The sequence below is a fragment of the Ursus americanus genome, chromosome 21 (genome assembly GCF_024610735.1).
Source record: "Ursus americanus isolate L20-20 chromosome 21, mUrsAme1.1.p, whole genome shotgun sequence".
In the NCBI taxonomy this organism is placed as follows: domain Eukaryota; kingdom Metazoa; phylum Chordata; class Mammalia; order Carnivora; family Ursidae; genus Ursus; species Ursus americanus.
This window is the reverse complement of record NC_142147.1, coordinates 53,805,525-53,833,402: the sequence shown is the minus strand read 5'-3', so window position 1 is coordinate 53,833,402 and position 27,878 is coordinate 53,805,525. Positions and strand designations below refer to the sequence as shown.

General features: G+C 40.2%; 1 protein-coding gene across 1 annotated transcript; it reads left to right on the top strand.

Annotated features, from left to right (window-relative positions):
* Positions 1-4,037: 4,037 nt before the first annotated feature.
* LOC123786901 (uncharacterized) lies at positions 4,038-26,324 on the top strand. The gene is made up of 4 exons (XM_045789234.2): positions 4,038-4,718; positions 6,779-6,843; positions 11,128-11,281; positions 17,795-26,324. Exons 2-4 carry the CDS (start codon positions 6,829-6,831, stop codon positions 19,777-19,779), a joined length of 2,154 nt encoding a protein of 717 aa, XP_045645190.2. The 5' UTR covers positions 4,038-4,718; positions 6,779-6,828; the 3' UTR covers positions 19,780-26,324.
* The last annotated feature ends 1,554 nt before the right edge of the window (positions 26,325-27,878 follow it).

The window sequence follows — 27,878 nt, the reverse complement described above, 5'->3', positions numbered from 1 at the left end:
AACCACACTAAACGAGCATAGGATCGCCTGTTCTAGTCATTTATCATTGTGTTGGAGGGCTAGCCAGAGCAATTTAAAATGGCACAGGAATGAGAAACAAAGATGTAAAACTATGTTTGCGGCTGATACAAGTAGACATCTGGAAACACAAAGGAACGGATAGAAAATCTATTACGGGGGCGCCTGGTGGCACAGCGGTTGGGCGTCTGCCTTCGGCTCAGGGCGTGATCCCGGCATTGTGGGATCGAGCCCCACATCAGGCTCCTCCGCTATGAGCCTGCTTCTTCCTCTCCCACTCCCCCTGCTTGTGTTCCCTCTCTCGCTGGCTATCTCTATCTCTGTCGAATAAATAAAAATAAAATCTTAAAAAAAAATCTATTATGAAAAATAATTCAGTAAGCTAATAGGACATAATATTGTTATACAAAAACAACACCCTTTTTGTACATAGGCTATTATATTTTCAAGGAATCTCTATACCTAACATGGGGCTCCAGCTCACAACCCCAAGATCAAGAGTCGTACCATCTAGGGACTGAGCCTCCCAGGCACCCCTGTACATAGGCTATTGTACAAAAATAATCTACATACAACAAACAGTCATTTACAAGTTACAGTGGGAGGGCCTGCAATTCCAAAGGCTTAACATAAAATGAAATATGCTAGCCAGGAATAAATCTAACAAAAATGTATAAAGCCTAGACGAGGAAAACTATAAAACATTCCTGAAATATATGAAGGTAGAAATAAATGAATGTAAATTTACATCATGTTCTGGGGTAGAAAAGCTCAATATTGTAAAAAGGTCAATTTTCCTTAAGCTAATTTGTCAATTTAGTTTGATCCTGATATAGATACTATCAGTTTTTCAAACTAGCGATGTTACTGCAAAAACCTTATAGAACGGGGGCGCCTGGGTGGTGCAGTCGCTAAGTGTCTGCCTTCGGCTCAGGGTGTGATCCCGGCGTTCTGGGATCAAGCCCCACATCAGGCTCCTCCGCCGGGAGCCTGCTTCTTCCTCTCCCACTCCCCCTGCTGTGCTCCCTCTCTAACTGGCTGTCTCTCTGTCAAATAAATAAATAAAATCTTTAAAAAAAAACAAAACAAACCTTATAGAACAATGAACAAATAAGAATAGCCACAAAAACTCTAGAAAAGAAACAAAATGAATATCGCTATCCTTATGAGATATGTTTATTTATGAACAGACTATTAGATCAGTGAAGTTAAAAATTCAGAAGTATGCAGGGGCACGCGGGTGGCTTAGTTGGTTGAGCCGTTTGCCTTAGAGTTCAGGTCATGATCCCAGGGTCCTGGGATCGAGCCCCACATGGGGCTCCCTGCTCAGCAAGGAGCCTGCTTCTCCCTCTCCTTCTGCAGCTCCCTCTGCTTGTGCTTTTCTGTTCTCCGTCAAAAAAACAAAATCTTAAAAAAAAAAAAAGAAGTATGGCAAAGTACATAAAAAAAGTTAATAACCAGCAAAAAGTACAGTGGGGATATCATTAATGCTTGGCATTTGGGAAATGGGAATTCCTATCAAAATGACAATAAATGAGGGATGTCTGGCTGGCTCAATCAGAAGAGCGTGTAACTCTTGATCTCCCGGTCATTAGTTTGAGACCCATGCTGGGTGTAGAGATTACTTAAAAAAATAAAATCTTTTTTAAAAATGACAATAAATAGGGGCACCTCGGTGGCTCAGTCGGGTAAGTGTCTGCCTTCAGCTCAGGTCATGATTCCAGGGTCCTGGGATCGAGCCCCGCATTGGGCTCCCTGGTCAGTGGAGAGCCTGCTTCTCCCTCTCCCTCTGCCCCTACTCCCGCATGTAGGCACTCGCGCGTGCGCTCTCTCTCTCTATCAAATAAATAGATAAATCTTTAAAGAAATGACAATAAACAGTCTTATTCTTCACATCCTATAGCAAGGTGAAGGTCAAACAAACAAAAGAGAAGTCAATACGGTAAAAAATAATTAAAACATGGTTGAATTTCTTCCTAAGACCTGCTTCTCAAGCAGCTGACTGTAGCCAATGTCTGGCTCGTTGCCCTTAAAGGAATCACTCACTGCCAGCTTTGGGGTTGAAAAATGTCCTCGTTGAGTTTTGATGCAAACTTGTTTTGTATTTCAGAATGGCCAGTGGTGTATCCATCGGCACCACCTGCTTCCTGAGTGTCTTCCAGAGCATCGCAATTGGCCCCAGGAACTCCAAGATAATAGAGCTTAAAATAAAAGCTTCCTGGTGCCTCTCTAACAAACAGCTGCTTGATCCTGAACATGCTGGTAAATGCCACTTTTCCTCGTCCTGTGACTGACAAATGAACAGAGAAAATGTCACAAAGAAATGTGACTGGGGATTCTGAATCAGATCACACAGTCACTACTTGCTGCACTTTTAATCTTCCCTCCGGTCGTTGGTTTGGGATTCGTGATCTGGGCCAGCATCTCCGTAGTTTTTAACCTCTTAAGATATAAGCAGTGGGTCCAGCACATTCACAGGAACATCTCCAGAATTTCCCTTGACATGAGGGCTACCCAAAGCATCCTTATCTTGGTAAGCACCTTTGTAACTTTTTTGCTCTCTCTTCTACCTTTTCATTTGATTTGGCTCTTTCTGAAAATCCCCGTTGGTGGCTGCTGAACCCCTCTGCCCTGATCACTCCATGTTTTCCAACAATCAGCCCTTTTGTTCTCTGGAGCCATGATCTTATTGTGTCCAGGGTCTTCTCTGCATGCTGCAGAAGGAATACACAACTCCCTAAAATGATACAACAGCCAAAAACTATTATAAATTGTTTAAACGATGTGTAGTCATTTGTTCATTCACTCCTTGCAGAGATTTAAGCACTGAGTAAGCAGTCACCTAACAGGGTGAAAAGCAGATCCAGCCCACACCACCTTCAGAATTCCACAGGAAACAAGAGGAGCTAGTAACTTGCACATTTCATATGCAATTATTAAGTTTATATGATGGTACTGAAAATGTGAAAAACCAGTTTTACTCTTTGCTTCTATTGTTCACATAAAGAACACACATCCTTATCACATGTCTCTGGAAATACTTCCAAACTAATATTTCGTCAGTACTAGGAAAAGTTAAATATCTCTGAAAGAATACAGCTTTTACAAGCCTCCTTATCTGCACTTGATAGAAAGCATTCAAAAGCAGAAAAAAGATGTTAAAATACGTAGTCTTCAAGTTAAAAATACTCTTCCAAAATGACCGAGAATAAATATTTTAGAAAACTGAAATTGCAACGATATTTAGGAATTAATGCCTTAAGCAAAATACAGGATGGCATCCGATAGGTCTCAAAGGCGTTTGGATTTGTAATTCCTCTTGAGAGGTGTGGATTCCAATATCAAATGTAAAGAGAGAAATTAATTTACATCCACACAGGCAGAAATTTTGGTTCTTTTAAAGGAATGTGCCGGCCCTCCGCCCTCGCAGCCCAAGGCCTGGCCGGAAGCCCCAGGAGCGCAGCCCAGCGAATAGGGAGCAGAAGTGGTAATTACTTAAAAAAAGAGCTCTGGTGGGAAGTTAGTACAAAACAGCATGTTCCCCACAGAGGAGTTCTGCATTTCTCATTCTAGCTTCCACCACCCACACCGACCACTCCGGCTTTTGCTCAATTAAATTAGGAGCTGTTCCTGTCAGCTCGGTCTCCCCCCGAGGACCCCTGCCCCGCCCTAGGTCCCCGCGCTGCTCGGCCTCCCTAGGAGGCGCGTCTCCACCACTCGCCAGAGTTTGCACGGGCACCGTGCTCAACTCGTCAAATACCGCCGTTTCCAATAAAAGCGGCCACCTTCCCTAATGGTGTACCTAGCCTGGCTCCAAAAGACACCAGCGGAATTCGAAAGAATCCAAAAGCAGAACCCGAAACCGCCGGGAGGGAGAGACAAAAAGACGGGAAAGGGGCGGGTCCCCGCGCGCCCAGGCCCCGCCCCCAGCCCCGCCCCGCAGCGCAAGCGCACGCGCGCTTTCCTGCAGACCCGGAAGCGGATCACGCGGAGCAACGGGCGCGCTCGGGTGAGTGAGTCTCCTTTTTTCTGGTTCATGCCGCCGGCGCGCTCCTCAAGCCCCGCCTCCACACCCAGTTTCGGGGGTCGCCTGGTAAGGTAAAAGTCTTGGACCCCCTCGTCCTTCTTGCTAGGAGGTCGTCCCTATCGCCTCTCGTGGCGTCGCCATAAGATGTTCCGAGTCCTGTCGCTCGGTGCGGGACCCGGGAGTCTGCGTTCGTTTCTGGTTAAAATCGCTCTGAGGCGGTACGGGCCCCAACCTTGCTGCCTTCGGTCCTTGTAGACACCGATCGCTCTGCCGATCGCTTTTCTGCTCAGAACCTTTCTCGGATTCCCGACTCTGCCCCCACCCTCACCAGCGCCGGTACAGTGGTCCCTCCGGAAGTGGATGCAGGCCCTTCGCTCCGCTCCAGGGAGGGCAGAGGGGCAACAGAGATGGCGGGGAAGAGGCAGGAATCTGCGGAGTTAGGGGGCCATCAGAAAGTTTGGGGAGAAAGAACGGCAGGGATTGAAACAGGTTGCAGTAGAGTGGGGTCCAAGTGTTGGAGGAGGAATAGCGAGGGAGGGAAACAGAAGGATGCGGAAACAGAGAGGGAAACACAGATGGACAAAAGGAGAGAAGAGAAACAAGGACATGGAGAGACATATACAGAGAACAAAACACGTAGTGGTCTCGGAGAAAGCACAGGACCCAAACCCAGGTGAGTACTGAATTGACTGGATGCAGAATATTGAGTTGTGAAGTACTGATTTGTGGCTCTGTAATTAAAATTTGTTGAATTGTTTCATCTATGCAGAAGAGAATGAGAGTTGTGAAACCAGATGTTTGAGGCATCTGCACTTTCTAATTATTGCGTCAGAAGATGATTCCATTTGCAAGCCCTATTCATCTAGAGCGCAGAGGCTTAGCTTAGTCAGTTCGGGTCATCCTTTTCCCTTCCAAGAAATGGAGGAAGACTTTGTCACCAGATGGTGTTTTTCAAAATGGCCATTATTAACAGTACTGTTTCTCTTTCCCCCTTTTTTCTGTGATTGATGTCATTCTTTTCTAAATTTGATGTGTCTTCACACCTGTTTTAACTTTAATCTCAGAACCCATTGGATATCTTTAATTTCCATTTTCCTTTTTTTTTTTTCAGATTATGAGTTTTATATGCTTTCCACTTTACCGTGTAGTGCAATTATTGTTTGATGTCTGGTAAATAACTTTATAGTATTTCATTATGCATACGTTAAGGATGTTGATAATCTTTTAACATTCAAAATCTAGTTTAGCTGGTTAGTTTAATATTCAGCAGTTCCCTCCCTTGAAGTGATCTGATAAATTACTGAGCTCTGAGCAGAAGTCTCCAACTGAGTAGATGTTCCCCTCCAGTCCCCTTTGTCTTTTCTGTGCAGATGTTGGAAGGATGGGCTGGACTGATGTGGAACTTTATTCCAACAGAGCCCTTCTGTTTATGATGCAGAGATTGCTCAGAGCTCATCTCCACAGGTGACCCTTTTTCATGTTTTTCAGGACTAGTAACTATTTTCAATTTCATGTATTTTTATTATATTTTTTCTGGAAAAGAGGAATTAAATTAACTTGGATTTGATTAAGCCCATTAAAGAGAAGCTTCTCTTGTTCGGGAACATGAAAGGTGATCTGGAATTAGGACAAGTCCTTTCTACTTAAACCTGTCTGGGCTACCATTTCAGAATTTACTTACACCCAGGTCTGCTCACTCAGTTCAGACATCTTAAGGGTTAACTTGGTAAAAATACTCCCCCTCTGAGACTCAGTGCACCCGCCTGTGAAATGGAGATGATAGACCAGGAATTCTGAATCTGAGCTAATAAGATCCCTGAAATGATTTTCAAAATTGGGTATGTGTTTGTCCTTAGAGGTTTCTGGTAGAGTGTGCCCAGTTAGAATTAGAGTTTAAAATGTGACCTAGTTCTCCAAAAATAATGAACAACACTAAGAGAGAGGCAGGAGCGTAGTCTCAGAGACAGAGGCATGGCCCTCTCAGGTCCTACCCTTCTTTCTGTATCATAACTAAATTTTAAATTGGATTGTGTCATCTCTTGATATTAAACCCTTTTATGGCTTCCCATCAGCATCAGGACAGAAATATAAACACTCAGTATGGCTGCCAGGGAGGAGCTCTGGAGCTGAGGTGGCCCTTAAGAGTTGGTCCAAATTGATGGAACGGACAGGTTTCTGTATCCTGCATCAACCACTCATTGGATGCTGGCTGCCTAGGGAGGAACCAAGAAGTTGAATGTGGCAGTTCCTTTGGCCAAGTGCCAGGTGGACAAGGACAATGTAGTTGCAGTAGAATGTGGGTTTCAGGGGCCCCTGGGTGGCACAGCGGTTAAGCGTCTGCCTTCGGCTCAGGGCGTGATCCCGGCGTTATGGGATCGAGTCCCACATCGGGCTCCTCTGCTATGAGCCTGCTTCTTCCTCTCCCACTCCCCCTGCTTGTGTTCCCTCTCTCACTGGCTGTCTCTATCTCTGTCGAATAAATAAATAAAATCTTTAAAAAAAAAAAAAAAGAATGTGGGTTTCAGTAGGAGGGGAGGGCTTTCTGAAGAAATGGGTGAAAAATGCACTTGTTGCCCTCCGTGTAGGAGTTATTGTCCCTGCCTCCCTCCTGTTGCAGTGAGCAGCAAAGGACTGTCTTTCCCCCATACTGAGGTTCTCCCAGTATGTATACTGTGGCAGAGGAAGGGGTTATGTTAATTCTGAGCATTAAACAACATACTTTTTGTCACACAGAATAACCTTATCTGAGAAAGAAGCCCAGAAGAAGAGGGAAAAAAGGAGGAATGGCTCTTTCCCAGGTAAAAGTCATATTTTTAGTTGACTGTTCTTCCTAAAATGTCACATTTTGGACTTGTTAATCTCTGTCTCTGAAGTGTCCTGCCTAAAATGTTTACTCACACTTTTTCCCAATCTCCTCTCATCTCCATATAGATTCCATCTCACTGTGACCCAGTGACGTGGAACTTGGGAAGAGGCTCCTTCTAGGTCGTCATCCTGTGAAGGATTTTCTTTGCAGGCATTGACTGGAGGTAGGGAGTAGGGTCTGTGGTGTCAGTGAGGTTGGACATTAAGGATTCTTCAGAGACCCCTTCTGGATGCCCTTTCAGCTCATACAGATCAAGGTTAAGGAGATTACATATGTAGGGAATGTATTAATATGCACAAATACCTGAGACACTCTGGAGAAGGCGGCCGACGGGGTATTTGCTTCGTCTAATTTTATAAATGTCTTTTGACGTTAAACAAGGAAATCAGTATATTTCTGACACCAAAATATTAATACTTTGAAAGAGAATGGGAAGTTCAAAGTAGGAATAAGGAATAGAGAGGGTGTTTTGTTATATTAACATAATTTTAAAATGTAGAATCAGCCCACTTGTCTAACAGTAAGTGTTCTTTAAATTATTCATTGCACACCCATCTCACAAAGACCCTGAGGTCTTTATGGAACTCTTGAGGTCTCAGGAACTGTTACGCAGCAGATCTTTTAGATAAAAATGTTTATAAGTTAGCCAAGACATAGGAGCAGAACTTTCTGTCATTAAAGAGGCTGGGAGTAAATTTTGATTTTACTCATTATTGTTATATGTTGTTTGTTTGTATTAAATGTCTGTGGTAGATATTTCTGTGGTTCAGTTCCACACGGTGATGGAGTTTAGAAACTAAGAAGTAAAATATCCCCTTCCCATCACATCTTCCACCATCATGGATTGTCTTCATCAGGAACCAATATTCTCTTTAGTAACTATTATAAAAATCTTACAAAAGTGCATTTATATATTGTAATGTGATTTGAGGAAATATTCTAAAGTAAATGTTTAATCATATTTTATTCTGCAAATTTAAATATTTACATACCGTATGTCTTGGAGTTGTTTTCATGTTAGTAAACAGAGAGATAACTGCTTTTTTAGACCCTCACTGGAGCATTCTCTAAGTGAAGATACATAGGTCCTTTACAATTTCTTACTGTTACCAAGAATGCCTGCTTCTGAAGGGGCTGACTTCACTCCAGATATCTAAGGGTATCTCCAGATTGTATATCTTAAGCATGATTACCAAGTTAACCTGGTAATGATGGTGTTCCTGAGGAGGCCAGACATTCCACTTACTAAGTAAAGATTTTAAATCAACTGTCTTAAACATACTCAGCTAAAGGAAGCCATGGAAGAGAACTAACAAGTAGGAGAACAATGTTTCAACAAACAAAATAAAGAGATAGAAATTATGGTAATGGGATGGAATAGAAATTCTGGAGCTAAAAAGTGCAATAACCAAAACTGAAAATTCACTAGAGGGGTCAGTAGCAGACTGACAAGAAGAATAAAGAATCAGTGAACTTAAAGTAGGTTAATTGAAATTATCCAGTGTGGGCAGAAGAAAGGGGAAAAAAGAAAATGAACGGAGACTAAGAAACCTTTGGGACACTATAGACACTATCAAGAATACTGGTATAGGGGCACGTGGGTGGCTCAGTTGGTTGAGCGGCTGACTCTTGATTGTGGCTCAGGTCATGATCTTGGGTTCCTGGGACTGAATCCTGTATTGGGCTCCACACTCAATGGGGAGTCTGCTTGACAATTCTCTCCCTACCTCCTCTGCCCCACCCACACACCCTCTCTCTAAAATAAATAAATAAAACTTAAAAAAAAAAAAGAATACTGATATACATATAATAGGAGTCTTAGAAGGAAAGGACAAAGAAAGGGCAGAAAGAATATGTGGGGAAAGAAGAGCTAAAAACCTCCCAAATTTATTGAAAACATTAACCTATACATCCAAGAAACTCGATGAACTTCAAGTAAGGAAATAAAGGATTGAGCAACACTAAATCAACTAGACTTAGCAGACATATACAGAACACTGCAACAAAAACAATGCACTAAAAAATTAGGAATAGAAGGGAACTTCCTCAGTGTGAAAAAAAGGTTATTATTAAAATTCCACAGCTAACTGTATACTCATTGGTGAAAGACTGAAAACTTACACCCTAATACCAAGAACAAAATAAGGGTGCCCCGTTTTGTCACCACACTTTAACACTGTACTGGAAGTTCTCCCCAGAAAAAATAGGAAAAATGTGTCAAAATTGGAAAAGAAATCAAACTAGGTCTCTTCACAGACTACATGATCTTATATTTAGAAATAAAGAATCCTCAAAAGAACTATTAGAGATAATAAGTTCATTGACGTTACAGAATACAATATCAACACTCAAAATTCAGTTGTATTTCTGTACACTAGTGATCAACAACTTGAAAGTAAGTAAACAGTTCCATTTACAAGAGCATCAAAGTGAATGGGAATAAGTTACCAAGAAATGGAAGATTTATACATAGAAAACTACGAAGTCGCAGCCTAAATAAATGTCAACAGAGCCTGTGTTTGTGGAGCGGAAGACGTTAAGATGGCAGTACTCCCCAAAGTCATACAAAGAGTAATGCAATCCCCAGCAAAGTCTCAACAGCCTTTTTTTTGCACAAATGGGAAACCTGACTCTAAAATTCATTGATTTGGTAAGGACCCCAAATAACCAAAACAAATGTGAGGAAGAGTGAAGTTGGAGGACCTAGAATTCCCGACATCAAACCTTACTACAAATCTTGAGTAATCAAAATTATAACTCCAGCAGAGGCTAGAAATATAGACCAAAGCGACAGAACTGAGCATCCACAACTAGAGCCATACATCTGTAGTCAATTCCTTTTTTTTTTACAAGGGTGCCAAAAACAGTCCATGGGAAAAGAATGGTCTATTAAACAGTGCTGGCACAACTAGATATCCATGTGAGAGAATAAAATTGAAACTACCTTGTGCCATTTAAATACTTCAGAATTAATCAAAGACTGAACATAAGAGCTAAAACTATAAAACTCGTAGATGAAAACATAGAGGTAAATCTTCATGACCTTGGCGTTGGCAGTGGATTTAATATATGATACTGAAAGCAGAAGAGAGAAAGAAAATAAATTGGTCATCATCAAAATTAATAATGTTTGTGCACTGAAGGACATCATCACATAAGCAAAACATAATCTACCAAATGGGAGGAAATAATTTGCAAAACACGTATCTAGTAAGGGTCTAGAACCTAGAATATATGAAGAACTTCTACAACTCAACAGCCGAAGTAAAAAGAACCTAATTTAAAAAATGGTCAAAGGATTTTAATAGACATTTCTCCATAGAAGATAAATGAAATGGGCACATGACGAGATTTTCAATGGGATAGTCATTGGTAAAATGCAAAGTCAAAACCACAATGAGATACCATTTCACACCCACTAGGATGAGTATAGTAAAAAAATGCTGGTAAAGATGTGGAGAAATTAGAACCGTGACGCTCTGTTAAAATGTTGCTGCTGTGGAAAGCAGTATGGCAAATTCTTGAAAAATTAAACCATGTGGCCCAGTAATTCCACTCCTAGGTATATAACCAAAAGAACTGAAAACAGGTATCCAAACACCTACTTGTACTTGAAAGTTCATAGCATTATTAATATTAGCCAAAGGTGATAACCAAATGCCCATCAATAGATGAGTGAATACAGTCTAGTCCTACGATGGAATACTATTCAGCCATAAAAAAGAGATGTACTGATACATACTACATCATGGTTGAACCCCAAACATTATTCCAAGTGAAAGAAGCCAGATGCAAAAAGTCACGTTTTGTACCATTCCATTTACATGAAAAATCCAAAATACGTAAATCCATAGAGACAAAGCATTAGTGTTGCCAGGGACTGGGGAAGAAGGGGGGAATAAGAAGCACCTACTTAACGGGGAAAGGATTTCCATTGGAAATGATAAAAATATTTTTGATCGAGACTGAGGTGATGTTTGTTCAACACTAAATGTACTAAATGCCACCGAATGGTGCTTTAAAATGGCTAATTTTATGTTACGTTGAGTTTCACTTAAGAAAATTAGAACTATAACTTGCTCAGAATTATCTTACACAGGTCAGTCAGAACACTCACTCCAGCCAAGTCAGCCTTTACGCATCTTTGCTGCTTTTATTTTGTGTCAAAATCAGAACACTGCGCCTGTCTGCCTGGTGAATTGTGTTTTCATTTCAGGGACGGTTGACCTTCAGGGATGTGGCCATAGAATTCTCTCCGGAGGAGTGGGAGTGCCTGGACCCTGCCCAGAGGGCCTTGTACCGGGACGTGATGGTGGAGAACTACCGGAACCTGGTGTCCCTGGGTGAGGACAGTTTTCCTCCAGAAGTTGGTAATTACTTTTGTATGCCTTTGCGTTTTGTCTTGAGAGCCCCTGACTTGATTTGTATGAATTTCAGATCCCCGTTCTTAAGGGAGTGATTGAAGCTGTTTTGATTGAGAATGGAAAGGCTTCATAATGTGGCAAGTGGACTCTAGCTTCCCTTTTCTTTAGAAGTTCTACATTCATGCTTTGTTAGGTGGTTGCAGAACATTAGTAGTCAGAAAACCTTACGGTGAATTTTTAAAAACTACCTGATTCTGTGGTCTTACCTTGTGGTTTTGATTCAGTAGTTCTTGGAAGAGAACTAGATATCTGCACATGTAAATAACCACTAAGCATTCAGAAGGAGGCAGTCAGTTGACTAATTTTTGAAATACTTTTCTACACCCACATATAATGAATGTCCTCTCTTCTTCACTGAACAAAGAGCTGGGAATGTGTTCTGGAAGAGCAAAGCATATCACGTTCTTTTTTTTCTTTATAATTTGAAGTCTCTTGAGCTGAATAGCATCTCCATTTCGGAACAAGGGGAAGAGCCCTGGACTGTGGAAAGTGAAGGGGAAATAGGGGGAAATGCAGACAGGTGGGAATGTACTGGGATGTGAACACAAGAGCTCAGATGGGCAGAGTAAGCTGCTCCATTAAATATTGTTTGGGAAAGAGCTATGGGAAAATAAGTTTATTTCTTACGAGCTCTCAAAGGAAATCCTCCCCCCACCCCACACACATTTCTCAGTCTGTAATTCAGATGTGTAAATCAAATACGTAAAAGTTTTGACTCCCATTGTCATGACCTATAACACTCTTATCTGGCCCCTCTGACCATATTGGTGCCATGGTTTGAGAGGGACCAAGATGTCTGTCTCTAAGCAGTCTATCCCCTTGATTTCTCTTGGTTCCCATTCCATACAGATCAGAGCTGAGGCCTCTGTAGTGCTGACCCCAGAACCTATTCAATTTCCATTTCCATTTTATACCCTTGGGAGAACTTCTCAGGAGACAAACAAAATGGCTGCCATTCTGTTGTATCTGGGGCTCCATGAGACTTCATGGAGCTGTGTCAAGCCCTCTCTGCCTGCTCAGGCCCCTCAACCGTTTCTTCAGTTCTCATTTTGCCATTCGTGTATAAAAAGAAATGGGGTGGGTCTTTCTGAGATTGTGGCCCAGCAGTAATATAAAGCCTAGATAGTGAGATTCTCTCTGATCACCACTGCCATGTGGGGGTTTACCCCAGTCATTCAGGCATTCACCCTGCAGTCTGGGTAGAGCACACAGCCCCTTTCAAGAACCCCAGAAAACTTGACCCTCTTACTTTACTCCCATATCTTATATTTTTCTCCCTCTTCTTCTTTCTACTTAGTCCTGAACATAGAAGACCCTGGTCTTCCTGGTTTCTTCTCCTCTAAGATTTTGCCTCTGAAACTTGCTTTTGAAATACAATTCCAAGGGTCTAAAGTTTCATTCTCTGTCCTGCTGTGATAACCCACCTTTAGGTGACAAACAGCTTCAAAGTGGACTCTCCCATGGAGGAGGTTTACCGGGTAACAAATTCCTGAAGAACATTGTTTGGTATGTTACAGTATCTTCCTGCTGCATAAAGAAGTGCTTCTTGAAGACACCAGGTAGAGTGGTCAGCATGTCGCAGGATGCCGAGATGGAAGGTATCAGGAGATCCTGAGTGATACTTGCCTCTTGTTGTCCTAGTTTTTGTGCAGTTTAACAGGGCTTCGCTAGGGCAGTGACAGTGTTGATCAGACATAATATGATCGTCTCCTTTGAGCCAGCAATAAAATCGTTATCTCACCCTCCCTCCTAGCCCCTGCAAACATGGATCTCTTTACTGTCTCCATAGGTTTGCTTTTCCCGGAATGTCATAAAGTTGGAATCAGACAGGATACATAGCTTTTTCAGATTGTCATGCATTTAAGTTTCCTCCATGTCTTTTCCTGGCTTGACAGCTCATTTCTTTTTAGTGCTGAATGAATATTTCCATTGTCTGAATGGACCACAGTTTATTTCTCCATTCATCTACTGAAAGACACCTTGGTGGCTTTCAAGTTTGGGCAATTATAGATAAAGCTGCTAGAAACATTCATATGCAGGGTTTTTTTGTGTGTGTTATTTGGTTTTTGTAGCACTTTGTGGTTTGTTTTTTTAAGATTTTTATTTATTTGACAGAGAGAGTGACAATGAGACAGGGAACACAAGCAGGGGGAGTGGGAGAGGGAGAAGCACTCACGGGGAGCCCGATACAGGGCTCGATCCCAGGACCCTGGGACCATGACCTGAGTCGAAGGCAGATGCTTAACGACTGAGCCACCCAGGCGCCCCATCACTTCGTGGTTTTTGTAGTAGTTCATTCCTTTTGATTGCCACATAATATTCCATGTATGAATACCACATTTTGTTTATCCGTTCATGCATCGATAGACATTTGGGTTGTTTCTACCTTACGGCTGTTATGAATAATGCTGCTATAAACACCTTTGTACAAGTTTTTGTGGGGACATACACTTTTCATTTCTCTTTAGCATATAGCTAGGAACGGAACTGCTGGGTCATACGGTAATTCTCTTTAATCTTTTGAGGAACTGCCAGACTGTTTTCCAAAACAACTGTACCATTTTACATTCCCACCAAGAATGTATGAGCATTCCAGTTTCTCTACATCCTTATCAACACTTGTAATCTGTTTCCTTGCTTATAGCCAGCCTAGGGGTGTGGATTTGTATCTCATTCTGGTTTTGACTTGCATTTCCCTAATGACTAATGCTGTTAGACATCTTTTTGTGTGCTTACCGGCCATTTTTCTGTGTTTTTTTTGAAATGTCTATTCAGATTCTTTGTCCATTTTAAAATTGGGTTGTCTTTTTGTTGTTGAGTTTATCTTATATATTCTAGATCCAAGTCCCTTATTATATGTGATTAAATACTTTCTCCCATCCTGGGGGTTCTCTTTTGACTTTCTTGAAGGCTGTTTTAAAGGCTGCAGGAAATAATCTTTATTGAGATTTTGTTTGTAAACTATGTTTGTCAACTAGGATCCTATGAATAATCTTTATTGAGATTTTGTTTGTAAACTATGTTTGTCAACTAGAATCCTATATAGTATCTACAATAACAATCTGAAAAATGGATTTTCATGATTGGGAAGACTTGAGGTTAAATGCTAAAAAACTTCTCAGTCTTAACTTTCCAGGATGAAAGGCATTTAGGCACAGTGGTGAGCACTTTTGTTTCAACTCAGATCAATCCTACCTGCAGCCTCTGAGAACTGTGTTCACACAAATAGTCATGTGGGTTAAAATACTCAGGATGCTCCCTTTGGTGCCCCTCCCCCCCCCGCCAGCCACTGCTGCTCTTTACTGGCCATGTTCTTCCTGTTGCAACATTTCTCTTCCTGTACAAAAGTCAGTTTCAATATGTAAGATCATATTACCTGTTTTGACCAAGACAGAAATGTTTCACTACTGACGGCGTTGGTCTAGAGGACACAGAGTCACTTCATTGTACAAGGAAGCCACCTTCCATTAACCCTCTGAGAAGATGATAGTGTCTTAGTTGATCCTTTTCCTGGTACTAATAAAGCTAAAATCTCTCTTTCCTGGGCCATCCTGGCTTCTTAGGGTCGGGCCCCTGTGCATTAATTAGGAGGAAGTCATGATGTGGATAATTCCAAAAAGTTTCTAAAATTAGATGTAGTTTAAATACAGCACAGCTTACGGAGATCTCTAGTTAGCTTTTCTGTAGGAAAAACCTGTATCATTCCGCAGACGTTTACTGCATTCCTAGTATATGGAAAGCACCATATTGATATCTTTGTGGTTTTTTTAAGGACTCAAAAGGCAGCATCAAGTTTTTTGTTTTTTTTGTGGTTTTTTTTGAGAGAGAAAGCGAGCATGTGTGTGCAAGTGGGGGTGGGGGGTGGGAGGGATGAATCTTAAACAGGCTCTGCACCCAGCACAGGGCCTGCCATGGGGCTCAATCGATTGACCCTGAGGTCATGACCTGAGCCAAAACCAAGAGTCAGACACAACATACTGAGCCACCCAGGCACCCCAGCAGCAAGTCATTTTTAATTTTTGTTTTTAAGTAATTGCTACACCTAACATGGGGCTTACACTCAGAACCCTAAGATAAAGAGTCACGTGCTCTGCCAACTGAGCCAGCCAAGCACCCATTTTTTTTTTTTTTTAACTTTTTGATCCACTTCACCCATTTCTGCCACCATCCTGTCAGCCTCCTGCCTCTGGCAACCACCAGTATATTCTCTGTGTCTAAGAGGGTTTTTTTTTTTATTTTGTTTTTTTAAGATTCCACATATAAGAGAAGTCATACTGTATTGGTCTTTTGGGCTGACTTATTCCACTTAGCATAATGGCCTCAGGTCCAGACATGTTGTCAAAAATGGCAAGATTCCATTTTTTTTTTTTAGGCTGGATATTGTATTGTATATACACATATTTACCCATTCACCCATCAGTGGACACTTGGACTGTTTCCGTATCACGGCTCTTGTAAATAGTGCTGCAGTGAACATCAGAGTGCATTTATCTTTTTGAGTTAATGTTTTTGTTTTCTTCAGATAAATACTCAGAAGAGGAATTGGTGGATCATACAGTAGTTCTGTTTTTTGTTTTTTTAGGAACGATCATACTGTTTTCCATACTGGCTATACCAATTTCGACTCCCACCAACAGTGCACAAATTCTCCATCCCCTCACCAACACTTATTTCTTGTCTTTTTGATAACTGCCATTTTAACAGGTGTGAAGTAGTATCTCCTTGCAGTTTTGATTTGCATTTCCCTGATGATTAGCGACGCTGAGCTTCTTTTCATGGTCCTGTTGGCCATCTGTATGTCTTTATTGGAAAATGTCTATTCAGATCTTTTTTTTTTTTTTAAAAGATTTTTATTTATTTATTTGACAGAGATAGAGACAGCCAGTGAGAGAGGGAACACAAGCAGGGAGAGTGGGAGAGGGAGAAGCAGGCTCATAGCAGAGGAGCCCGATGTGGGGCTCGATCCCATAATGCCGGGATCACGCCCTGAGCCGAAGGCAGATGCTTAACTGCTGTGTCACCCAGGATCTTCTCATTTTTTAAACTGGACTATTTGGGGGCATCTGTTGTTATTTTAGATTATTAGTCCCTTATCAGATACATGATTTGCTAATATTTTTGTCCCATTCAGTAGGTTGCCTTTTCATTTTGTTGATGGTTTCCTTTGCTGTGCATACATTTTTTGGTTTGATGTAAGTCCCACTTACTTTTGCTTTTGTTGATTTTACTTTTGGTGTCAAGAGAGAAAAAAAATCACCGCCCAGACCTGTGTAAAGGAGCTTATTACCCCCCGTCTCTTCTTCTAGGAGTTTTATGGTTTCAGGTCTTAAGTTCGAGTCTTTAATCTGTTTTGAGTTACTTTTTGTGTGTGGTGTCAGACAGTGGTCCAGTGCTGTTCTTTTGCATGTGGCTGTCCAGTTTTCCCAGTACCATTTATTGAAGAGACTGTCCTCTCCCCATTGTATATTCATGACTCTTTTGTCGTAAGTTAGTTGACCATGTGTGTGGGTTTAGTTCTGGGTTCTCTTCTGTTGATCTCTGTGTCTGTTTTTATGCCAATACCATACTGTTTTAATTACCACAGCTTTGCAATGAAGGAGTTTGAAATCAGGGAACATGATGCCTCTAACTTTGTTCTTCTTTCTCAAGATGCTTTGACTTTTTTTTGCTACAAATAATCCTATTGTTTAGATTCATCATGTACATGTTGGTATACTAATATTTAAATGTCTCATTTTATTTAAGGAAACAAAGGAAGTCTTTTAATACTCCCTGATTCCCTTATTACTACTGCTCATAATACTTGGATTTGCCAGAAAATTTCTTAAGCTCTTGAAATTACATATTTCAGTTAACCTATGAAGCCTGCTTTGTTCCTGTCCTCCTTTTCAACTGAATTCCATTAAAAATGTCACCTGGTCCTTGTTGACATACATGTCATTGCTGTCCTGTTTTTCTGTTATTGGCTGCTTTCGTTGCTAACCACATCTATGATGTAGACCACTGCCATGGACCACAGTGACACTGCCAAAAATTGTTTCTGTGTTTAAAAACTGCTGTTAACACTGTCCTTCCATATAAACAGGTTCAGGTAAGCACACATTTTTATAAAGATTAAGAATTAGGCAAGACAGAAATCTCAATTATGATTTCATATACAGTTATATAATAGCCAATATATAGATCAGCTCCCTAATCATGAAATATCAATTATCCAGAAATATGTATAGTATATAATGTATGTTTAGAAAATTTATCTTAAGATCAGAGAAAATATTAATATGGAAAAATTTATAAAAAGAAAACTTAAAAACATTATATATTACAGTAGTCTTCGTATATTACAATAGTGTTTGAAGACTGTGCTTGAGAAACTTCCTATGTTCATTATAAGTATTTTTTTTTGTATAATTATGTAATTCAGTATAAAATATTTACCTTCTAACTCTTATTTGATAGGAAGCCTTTCTGCTGGATTTGCAATCAAGGAATTACCACCAATAGAGGACAATAATAAAGGAAAATTATACCACTTAGTGATATTGGAGAGAAATGAAAACCATGGCATCAAGGATTTGGATCTCAAGGAAGTCTGGGAAAATATGCATGATGAGAGTCAGTGGAGATACGATGCAAGAAATTACAAAGAAGTGCCTTTGACACATAACAAAAATCTCACTCATAGAAAAGATCAGCAACTTAATAAATCCTCAATTACTTTTCCTCAAAAGCAGAGTATTTCTGCAGGAAATAATACAGACCAGTATTTCATGCATGATGAGCCATTTGTAAGGCATTTGTTAAAACTGGAAAATAACGTAAGTGGTGCTGGAAACTGGTACATAAACTGTTTGGAAAGTAGAACTGGATTGAGTTTGCAGGCACACCTGGCTGACCTGTGGAGATTTCATACTGAGGAAAAAATGTATGAATGTAATCAAGTTGAGAAATCTGTCAACAATGGTTCCTCTGTTTCACCACTTCAGAGAATTCCTCCTAGTATCAAAAACATTTGGAATAAATACAGGAAGATTTTAAAATATCCTTTGTTACCTGCACAATACAGAAGAGCATATACTAGAGGAAAATCTTACAAATGTAATGACTGTGGGAAGGCTTTTAGCAAAAGCTCAAACCTCATGAGTCATGAGAGAATTCATTCAGGACAGAGACCTTACAAATGTAATGAGTGTGGCAAAGCCTTTACGGAGCGTTCACATCTTACTCAACATAAGAAAATCCATACTGGAGAGAAACCTTACAAATGTAATGAGTGTGGCAAGGCCTTTAACCAGTGTTCGAACCTCACTAGACATCAGAGAGTCCATACAGGAGAGAAACCATATAAGTGTAACATATGTGGCAAGGTCTGTAGTCAAAATTCAAACCTTGCAAATCATCAGAGAATGCATACTGGAGAGAAACCTTACAAATGTAATGAATGTGGGAAGGCTTTTATCCAACGTTCACACCTTTGGAGTCACGAGAGAATTCATACTGGTGAGAAACCTTACAAATGTAATGAATGCAGCAAAGCCTTTGCTGAACGTTCAAGCCTTACTCAACATAAGAAAATCCATACCGGAGAGAAACCTTACAAATGTAATGAGTGTGGCAAAGCTTTTAAGCAGTGCTCACACCTCCTTAGACATCAGAATACACATCCTGGAGAGAAACCACACAAATGTGATGTATGTGGCAAGGCTTTTATCCAAAGCTCTAGCCTTATAGAACATCAGAGAATTCATACAGGAGAAAAACCTTATAAATGTAATAAATGCGATAAGGCTTTTATCAGACGGTCACACCTTTGGGGTCATGAGAGAACTCATACTGGAGAGAAACCTTACAAATGCAGTGAGTGTGGCAAAGCTTTTGCTGAGCGTTCAAATCTTACTCAACATAGAAAAATCCATACTGGGGAGAAACCTTACAAATGTAATGAGTGTGGCAAAGCTTTTACCCAATTTGCAAACCTTACTAGGCATCAGAAAATACACACTGGAGAGAAACCACACAAATGTGATGTGTGTGACAAGGCTTTTATCCAAAGTTCAAGCCTTATGGAACATCAGAGAATTCACACAGGAGAAAAACCTTATAAATGTAATACATGTGATAAGGCTTTTATTAAACGTTCTCACCTTTGGGGTCATGAGAGAACTCATACTGGAGAGAAACCTTATAAATGTAATGAGTGTGGCAAAGCCTTTACGGAGCGTTCACATCTTACTCAGCATAAGAAAATCCACACTGGAGAGAAACCTTATAAATGTAATGAGTGTGGCAAAGCTTTTACCCAGTTTGCAAAACTAACGAGGCATCAGAAAATACATAGTGAAAAGAAACATCATAAATCTAGTATGTGTGCCAGTGGTTTAATTCAAAGTTCAAGCTTTGGGGATCATCAAAGAACTCATGGTAGAAAGAAACCTTACAAATAAAATGATTAAGCAAGTGGTCAAGCCTTATTCAACATCAGAGATTCCCTCATGGAGAGGAACCATATGAAATTAATGTATGTGGCAAAGCTTGTAACCGGGGGCTTACACCTCACTTGATAGCAGAATGTAAACCTCTAAAAGAAATCACACAAATGTAATGTATGGCAAGGCTTCTCCAAAGTTTATACCTTGTGGGACGTAACAGTTCTTACTAGATAGAAACCTTGCGGATGTAATGAGTGTGATCAGCTTTGTAAAAGAGGCAAATGGGATTAAGAGGTATAAATTTCCAGTGAGTAAAAAAAATACAACTTTGTGGTCATGAAAGAATTCATATGAGATGGACACCATACAGATGTGTCAAGGTCTTTACCTGAGGAAACACCAAAGAATTCATTCTGGACAAAAACTTACAAATGTAATGAAGGTGATAATTTGTTTAGCCAGTTCTCTAAATGGACTACAATAAGAAAATTCATACTAGGGGGACGTAGGTCTGTTTTGAGGATTAACCAATCGTAGATGTTAAATTCCACAGAAAAGTTATTTAAAACTAATGAGATGATGTGTGTCAATAGAACAAGGATATCTGTGGAAAGACCTACTATCTTCAGCTTATAATTTTTAAAAAATATTTTAAGTAATCTCAGCACCCCATGTGGAATTCAGATCCACAACCCCAAGATCAAGAGCTGCACGCTCTTCTGACTGAGCCAGCCAAAAGCTCCTATACATTTTTTTTTAATTATTTGAGGTTTCTTGAGGCTGCATTATTATTGATGACTTACAACCTGAAGTTTGGAATCCACTGATATTATACTTTAATTACCTGAATTTCAGGAGACCATAATGGTCTCAGAAGGGGTCAGTAAGGTGAAAGCACCGAGTTCATTAGGTGGGGCTTACACCTATGTAATCTGGAAAAACTAGGATACTAATTTTAAGATACAGTGTGGTGTAAGTTTGAGAGCATAGGGAGAGGCAGGGAATAGTTAAAACTGTTACCTAAATTGCCATGTTTTCTGTGATCACAGCATCTTCTCTAGATTTGTTGGTATGATTGAGGGCCTTTGTTGAGGATGATTATAGGAAAGGATGATCATGAAACAGAGTAGGCCAGGACATAGAATGAGATTTTCATGTGAGTAGAAGGACAGGTTACTAGGGATGGCATATGTAGAAAAAAATTGAGGGGGAATGATGAGCTCTCCCTCTTTTGAAAGGTAGTTGTTGTATATCATAGATTAGTAAAAATTAATCTTATTTTTGGAAACCGAAGAAGAAGTTCTAGAGGACATTTTAATCAAAAGAACGAGAGTAGTATGCTTGTGAAGGATTCAAATTTGGCCACTGAAATTGCATTTTGATACCATTTGATTTAGGATGTTATAAATTCTCATATCTTAAGTAAAATAGAAACTTTTTTTTTTTTTTTTTGGCAGCACTGAATGAATCATACGCCTTTTATTAGCCCAAGTGCATCCCACCTCCTCAGGGCATTTCATAATGAACACTAATACATCCTTGGGCTCCCTAGGTTGAATGTCATCCATAATGACTTTCCGCCATGTTAGATTCATACAACTTACAGTCTTGGAAATACATATTCATAATTTGAATTTGAAAGTTATGCAATTTCAAACTCTCACCCTCTGAAACTTGCCTCCCTGTTCATGAACATACGCTATGATTATATTTCTACATGCCTTTCTTTTGTGCTGAAATGAGGCCCATGGGTTGTACCTTTACACGAAATGAAAATAGAAAAGTAGTAAGCATATGAAAAGTATTAGGAAATAAAAGAAAATTTCAGAAATAAGGGTAAAGATAATCTCTTGGGCTGGAGTGCTCAGGAAAATAAATTGAAAAGATCAGTGTTCATTGAGTTTACTCTCAAGAACGAACATTGACACAATGGGAATCTTTTGATAACTAGCAATCTCATATAGTTACCCTCTAAAACATTTTTTGCTAGTTTGCACTTGTGCTTACTCCACTGGAACAGGATGTCTGGATGTCATGAGTGAGGACTCCAAACAATAAAGTGTTATGAGAATGTTTATTACATAATGATGCTTTCTGGAGAGAGCAGGACAGACCTCAGGTTGTTCTAAAAGTGGCTAGAGAACGCAGGGAATGGTGACTGGTTTGTTATGATGGATCCTATGTGGGGCTGGGGTGATGGCACTTACAGTGTGAACGTTCAACTAATGCCAAGGGAAGGGGCACTCGGGCTTTATTATTAGCTTGCCCTGCCCAGATGGACAGAATAGTAAGAGATTATAATGAGGCTTAACAGGTATCATTTGTCCGACATCAAAAATGGAGTCAGACTCTTCAATGTAAAACTGAATGTTTACTCCTGACTTGGTAGGGGAAGACCACAATCTTCCTCATGCTAACACTACTTTCCTTTTCTTGGTGCACATACAGACCCCGCTGCACAATATGATTGTTGGAAATGGTGAGATACTGTTTAGATAAATCACCTAAGGTATCTTTACACTTCTGATGTCACAATCATATTTCTATTAAGTTATAGTCGAATATTAAAATACATGTGGAAGTCATAGAATATGTCCCAGCTACAAGCCTTTTGTAAATCCCTCTTTAAGGTAGAATGGAATGAATGGAATCTCAAAATCAGGCCTTTCATTTCTCTACCAAGGTACTAGAATCAGAATATCGGTATTGAAACTTGGCAAATTATTTTAGTTTTAGGTTCAGATAAAGTTACAATAAATTTCAAAGGAAATAAATCTTTAAGTTAGGAAACCCTGGACTAATAATTTTTGAATCCATTTGGAACACCTGTCAAGCTGGTCATGGGTTGCAGGGAACATACTCTCAGGATAAAGAACAAAGTCTGCTGAAAACTCTCTCTTCTCACAGTTATCCTTGACTACCTTGTCATTTAATATTAATAAGGGGTATTATTAATTTGGTCTGCAAAATGTTTTCTCTAACATCTTTTTCTTTTACCTTCTGTTGTTTAGGTGTGAATATGAAATTTGAAAAGTCCCTAATACCCTTATTAAAGTTGCATTATTAAAATTTCTAGCTAGTTGGAAAAACTTCCTGGGATTATCATGTCCACATAAGACAAAAACGTAATAATGAAAAGGGCTTTGCCCCTCACCCTTGGTCACACAGTGGCCATCCTGCTCTAAGGAGAGGGGGCTGAGTGCTAATGGAGGTAGAGCAGGCAGAGAACCGCCCAGATGTCACATCTCACATCACAACTCTGGGCTTCCTGTTACTTGGGAATGATAAACCACCTACTTGTTTCAGCCTTCCAGGAGGACACTCACAAAGACAGTCCTACCTGACCAAAAAGATGAATATTTTGTATTGAGAGTAGAATGGAGCATTTGAGAGGGGTTCTTGAATTTAAAATTTTGTAGCTTAGAAAAGTTTCATTAAAACATCCCTTCAGGGGCATCTGGGTGGCTCAGTCGTTAAGCGTCTGACTTTTGATTCAGGCTCAGGTCATGATCTCAGGGTCACGAGATGGAGTCCACATTGGTCTCCACGCTTAGCAGGGAGTCCGCTCAAGATTCTCCCTCTCCCTCTCCCCCTCCTCACTGTCAAACAAATCTTTAACCAAAAAAAAATCCCTCCACTGATGAGTTAGAGCTGTTTGACACATGTTGCCTAAAATTCACAATGCGAGCAAGATATAGCGTGAGAATTTATGACGAAATGTTCAGAACACGAAGTTACAGGAATAAGGAATTTGGTGCCACAAATACAATTACATGTTTATTTGACCATTTGAACTATTTGCACTGCAGTAACTTTCTACATTCACTCACTCTATCAGGAACTCTTCTGATCACTGATACTCACAGGAAACAAAATCCCCTGCCTTCAAGTAGCTTATATTCCGTAAGGGTAAGTCTAAAAGGATAAAATATGATGATGCTAAGTATGGTAAGTGTGTTCACATACAGTGATAGACTTACAGGGTTTCCTAATTTAAACAATGTTTTCAGGCAGCGCCCATACGATGAGGTGACATTTGAGCAGAATCACTGAAAGTGTATCATGTAAATACAAATGAGGAAGGGCAGGTGGGTAGAGGAAACAGAAGGAGAAAGTTGTCAGGATGGGAAAATATTTACTGCGACTGGTATGTGGCTTGGTGAAATGTCATATTAAGTTTCTACTGGAGACATTTAAAATTTGGGACTCCTTATAGTTACAATTTTTTAAATTTTAACAAAATTCCCCAGAGTACTTAAGATGATATGTAATAGATCCAAAATCATGATGACCTGTTTGGAGACTGCACAGACGTATTTCTTCATGGCAGCCTTACCACTGCCAAGAGAACACAGGGGTGGTGTGGGGTAATGAATTAATGGAAAGATAGTAAATACCATTTGTCAAAACTATCTGAGAGGTTTGATCCCAGGACTTGTTAAGATGCACGCTCTTCCTGTTGTGTACACCCCTGTAGCCAGCCAGGGGTATATTGCTACTTCCACTTATGAACGTGTATCAAGTAAAACTGGTGGGTCTTTGTGCCCCAGTTATATCTTCAATGTCCATATCATAAATTTCTTTTACCATATGATAAAATACTGTACTTTCAAATGAATAGTAACAAAACGCATATTTCGTATATTTTCCTCATGAGTACAAGACCTACTGACTCCCATTTATTCCTAGTTGTACTCTTCCAATTGAGACCAATCTTTTGTCACCAGTGCCTAATATTTGACTACAGAATTGACTTTTCAGTTATGTTTCATATCCCAAATTTTATACTAATTCAGATGTGATGAGAATGTGACTATGAACAAGGTTGGCAAACTTTATGTAAGGAACAGACAGTAAATATTTTATTCTTTGTAGCCCATGCTGTTTCTGCTTAGCTATTCCAGTATGTCCTTATTGGATCAAAGTACCTCTTACACTTCATCTAAAAACAGATGGCATATTTGGCTCATGTTCTGTAGGTTGCAAACCCCTGATCTACACAAGGGAGTTAAGAGCACCAGAATAAGTAGCTCTATGGGTAAATTAGAAGCATCTTCCTATTTTTAAATCTCTTTAAAATACAGTGGACTGTTTAAGAAACTAACGGTCTAGTGCATATGTAAAAGTAAACCTGTAGTAACGATAGCATAGGGCAGGAGTGGAGAAATGGAAGTACACGTGGAAAGGAAGGGTCTGACGCTCTCCAAGAAGAAGTATCAAGTCACAAGAAGGTAGACGAAGTTGTGTAGTACGACCACTACAGCAAGCACTTAAACAATAGCTGTAGCTAACACCAGTAAACCAAAAAAGATTTCAAACAAAACCATTTGTAAAAACTCAGCTATTTCAAAGAAGAGAGAAAAGGGGAACAGGAGAAAGGAGATATGATGAAACCAACAGCAAGATAATTTAAGTCTATATAATATCAGTAAAAGGAAATGGTCTAAAGACCCCAGTGAAAAGCAAAAATTGTAAATTGTAATTTTTAAAGACCAATGACAATGTTTCCTACAAGAAATTCACTTCAAAAAGTAACGGACACAGTAAAATCATGGAAAAAAGATAAACACTATTAGAATAGCTGGGGCACCTGGGTGGCTCAGCCATTAGGCATCTGCCTTCAGGTGAGGTCATGATGCCAGAGTCCTAGGATCAAGCCCCGCATCGGGCTCCCTGCTCAGTGGGAAGCCTGCTTCTCCCTCTCCCACTCCCCCTGCTTGTGTTCCCTTTCTTGCTGTGTCTCTCTCTGTCAAATAAAATATTAAAAAGAAAAAAAAAATAGAGTAGCTATATTAAGATCAAAGTTAATTAAAAAGCAAATAATATGACCAGGGATAATGAAATCTATTTCATAATCATAAAGAGATAAATTCACTTTATCTCTTTATGATTGGCATGAGAATCCTAAACCATACACCCAGCAGCAGAACTTCAAACCCCCTGAAAAAACGGACAGGACCACAATGACAGACCAATCCACAGTCAAGAAATTTCCATGCCCCTTTTCTCCATAATAGAACAAGTAGAGAGAAAATAAGGACCTAGACAATTGTAACATGAATGTCAAGGAAACTGACCTAATTGACATTTACAGAACTGAGAGATAATAGAAAATAACATATTGGTCTCTGCCTCTGGTTCCTGCACAGAGCTCCTAAAACCCTTATCTTTTCCTAAGTGATAAGAGTACTAGGAGCATCTTTTGTTATAATGAGGCAACTCTGGGTGGGCTCCTGGGTGGGCCTGAAAGACCAAGCCATGATTAGAAGCTTGGGATCTTCAGCCCCATCCCCTTTTCTCCAGAGAGAGGAGAGGGGCTGGAAATGGAGTTAATGACTGGTCATGCATATGTGGGGAAGTCTCCTTAAAATCCTAATAGTTGGGGGTTTGGAGAGCTTCTAGCCTGGTGAACACAGCCACTCCAGGAGGGTGACGCACCCCAACTCCACGGGGACAAGCTTCTGCACTGAGGACCTTCCCAGACCTCATTCTATGTATCTCTTCATCTGACTGTTCATCCGTATCCTTTATCATATCCTTTAATAAACTGGTAAATGCGTTTCCCTGACTTCTGTAAGCTGTTCTAGCAAATTAATCAAAGCCAGTGGGGGGATGGTTGGAACCTCCGATCTATAGCCAGTTGTTAGAAGCACAGGTGTCAACCGGGACTTGCAACTGGTGTCTAAGTGTCTTGCCCGGGGCTGTCGGGGGGGGGGGGTATCCAAGTAGCTAGTGTCAGAGTTGAGGTAAATTGTAGGACACCCAGCTGGTGTCGGAGACCGGCCTGTTGGTGTGGGGAAAAACCTCCACACGTTTGTGATCAGAAGCGTCAGGAGTGAAGTGTTCTGGGATGCCTGGATGGCTCAGTCAGTTAAGCATCTGCCTTCGGCTCAGGTCATGATCCCACGGTCCTGGGATCGAGTCCTGCATCGGGCTCTTTGATCAGCGAGGAGCCTGCTTCTCCCTCTGCCTGTGTCTCACTCTCTCTTTCTCTTTCCCTCTCTCCTTCCTTCCCCCTCTTGTTCTATCTATAGCAAATAAGTAAAATCTAAAAAAAAAAAAAAAAAAAGAAGTCAAGTGTTCTGAGTGAATAGTAAGGAAGACACAGAGGAAAGAAGCTCACGGCAGAGAAGAACTGGATTCTTCCCTCCACTGGAGAAGGAAAACTGACTTTTTCCTTTACAAGAACACTCTACTTAATAAGGGGATTATACACAGTCTTTAAAAGTGCACGTAGTACTTTACCAAGAGAAACCATATTCTGGACCATCAAACTAGTCGTGCTAAATTTTAAAAGAATTCGCGTCACACAAAATATGTCTGTGACCACACTGGAATTATGACAGAAATCAGTAACAGAAAAATCTCTGGAAAATCCACAAATATTTGGAAAATAATGACCTTCTTGTGAATAACCTTGGGACACAGAAGAAATTGAAAAAGAAATTAGAATGGATCCTGAATTGAATGAAAATGAAGGCAGAATATTTCATAATTTGCCACCACAGCAGGAGAAACTGAAAAACACCCTTGGAAAAGGGATAGCAACAGAACACCTATAAGCCTAAGGGCTCTTTCAGTTTTTGTTTGTTTGCTTGGGGTGTTGGACCAATCAGTGTGAGCCTGCTTATAATGGGGTGTAAACTGATGCGTGAGCTCATCATTCATCAGGTGAAGCAGCACAGGGAAAGAAGGCAAGTTTCTTGAGATTATCTATAAATATCTGATTACGGTAAACCAGTTGAGAATGTTGCAACCAAGAACCCAGTGCACTGGGGGTAGTTAGATGATGAAAGGCAATATGTTTACAGATGAATTAAAAATAAATGGATATTCTAAGGGGAATAGAGAATATAAAATGGAAGGAATGAGGGTGGTAATGCAGGAAGGGAATTACTGAAAACATGATTTCAAAGGTGGTACAATTACTGGAGATAATGACTTTGGGAGGTTAAGATGGGTGAGGAGAAAAGAAAAGGTGATTGAAAGTACCAGTCAGCTTTCCAGAAGCTTTTCTGATAAAGATAGATAGATAGATAGATAGATAGATATAGATATATCTCCCTGCATTCTTATGGTCTTACAACAACAAACATCTATTTCTTCCTCATGTC

What these genes read in the sequence shown, in the direction of transcription:
- LOC123786901 (XM_045789234.2), top strand. An exon ending in CAGTTTTCCTCCAGAAGTTG is followed by an intron (nt 11,282 to 17,794) that starts GTAATTACTTTT and finishes CTTATTTGATAG; the next exon opens with GAAGCCTTTCTGCTGGATTT.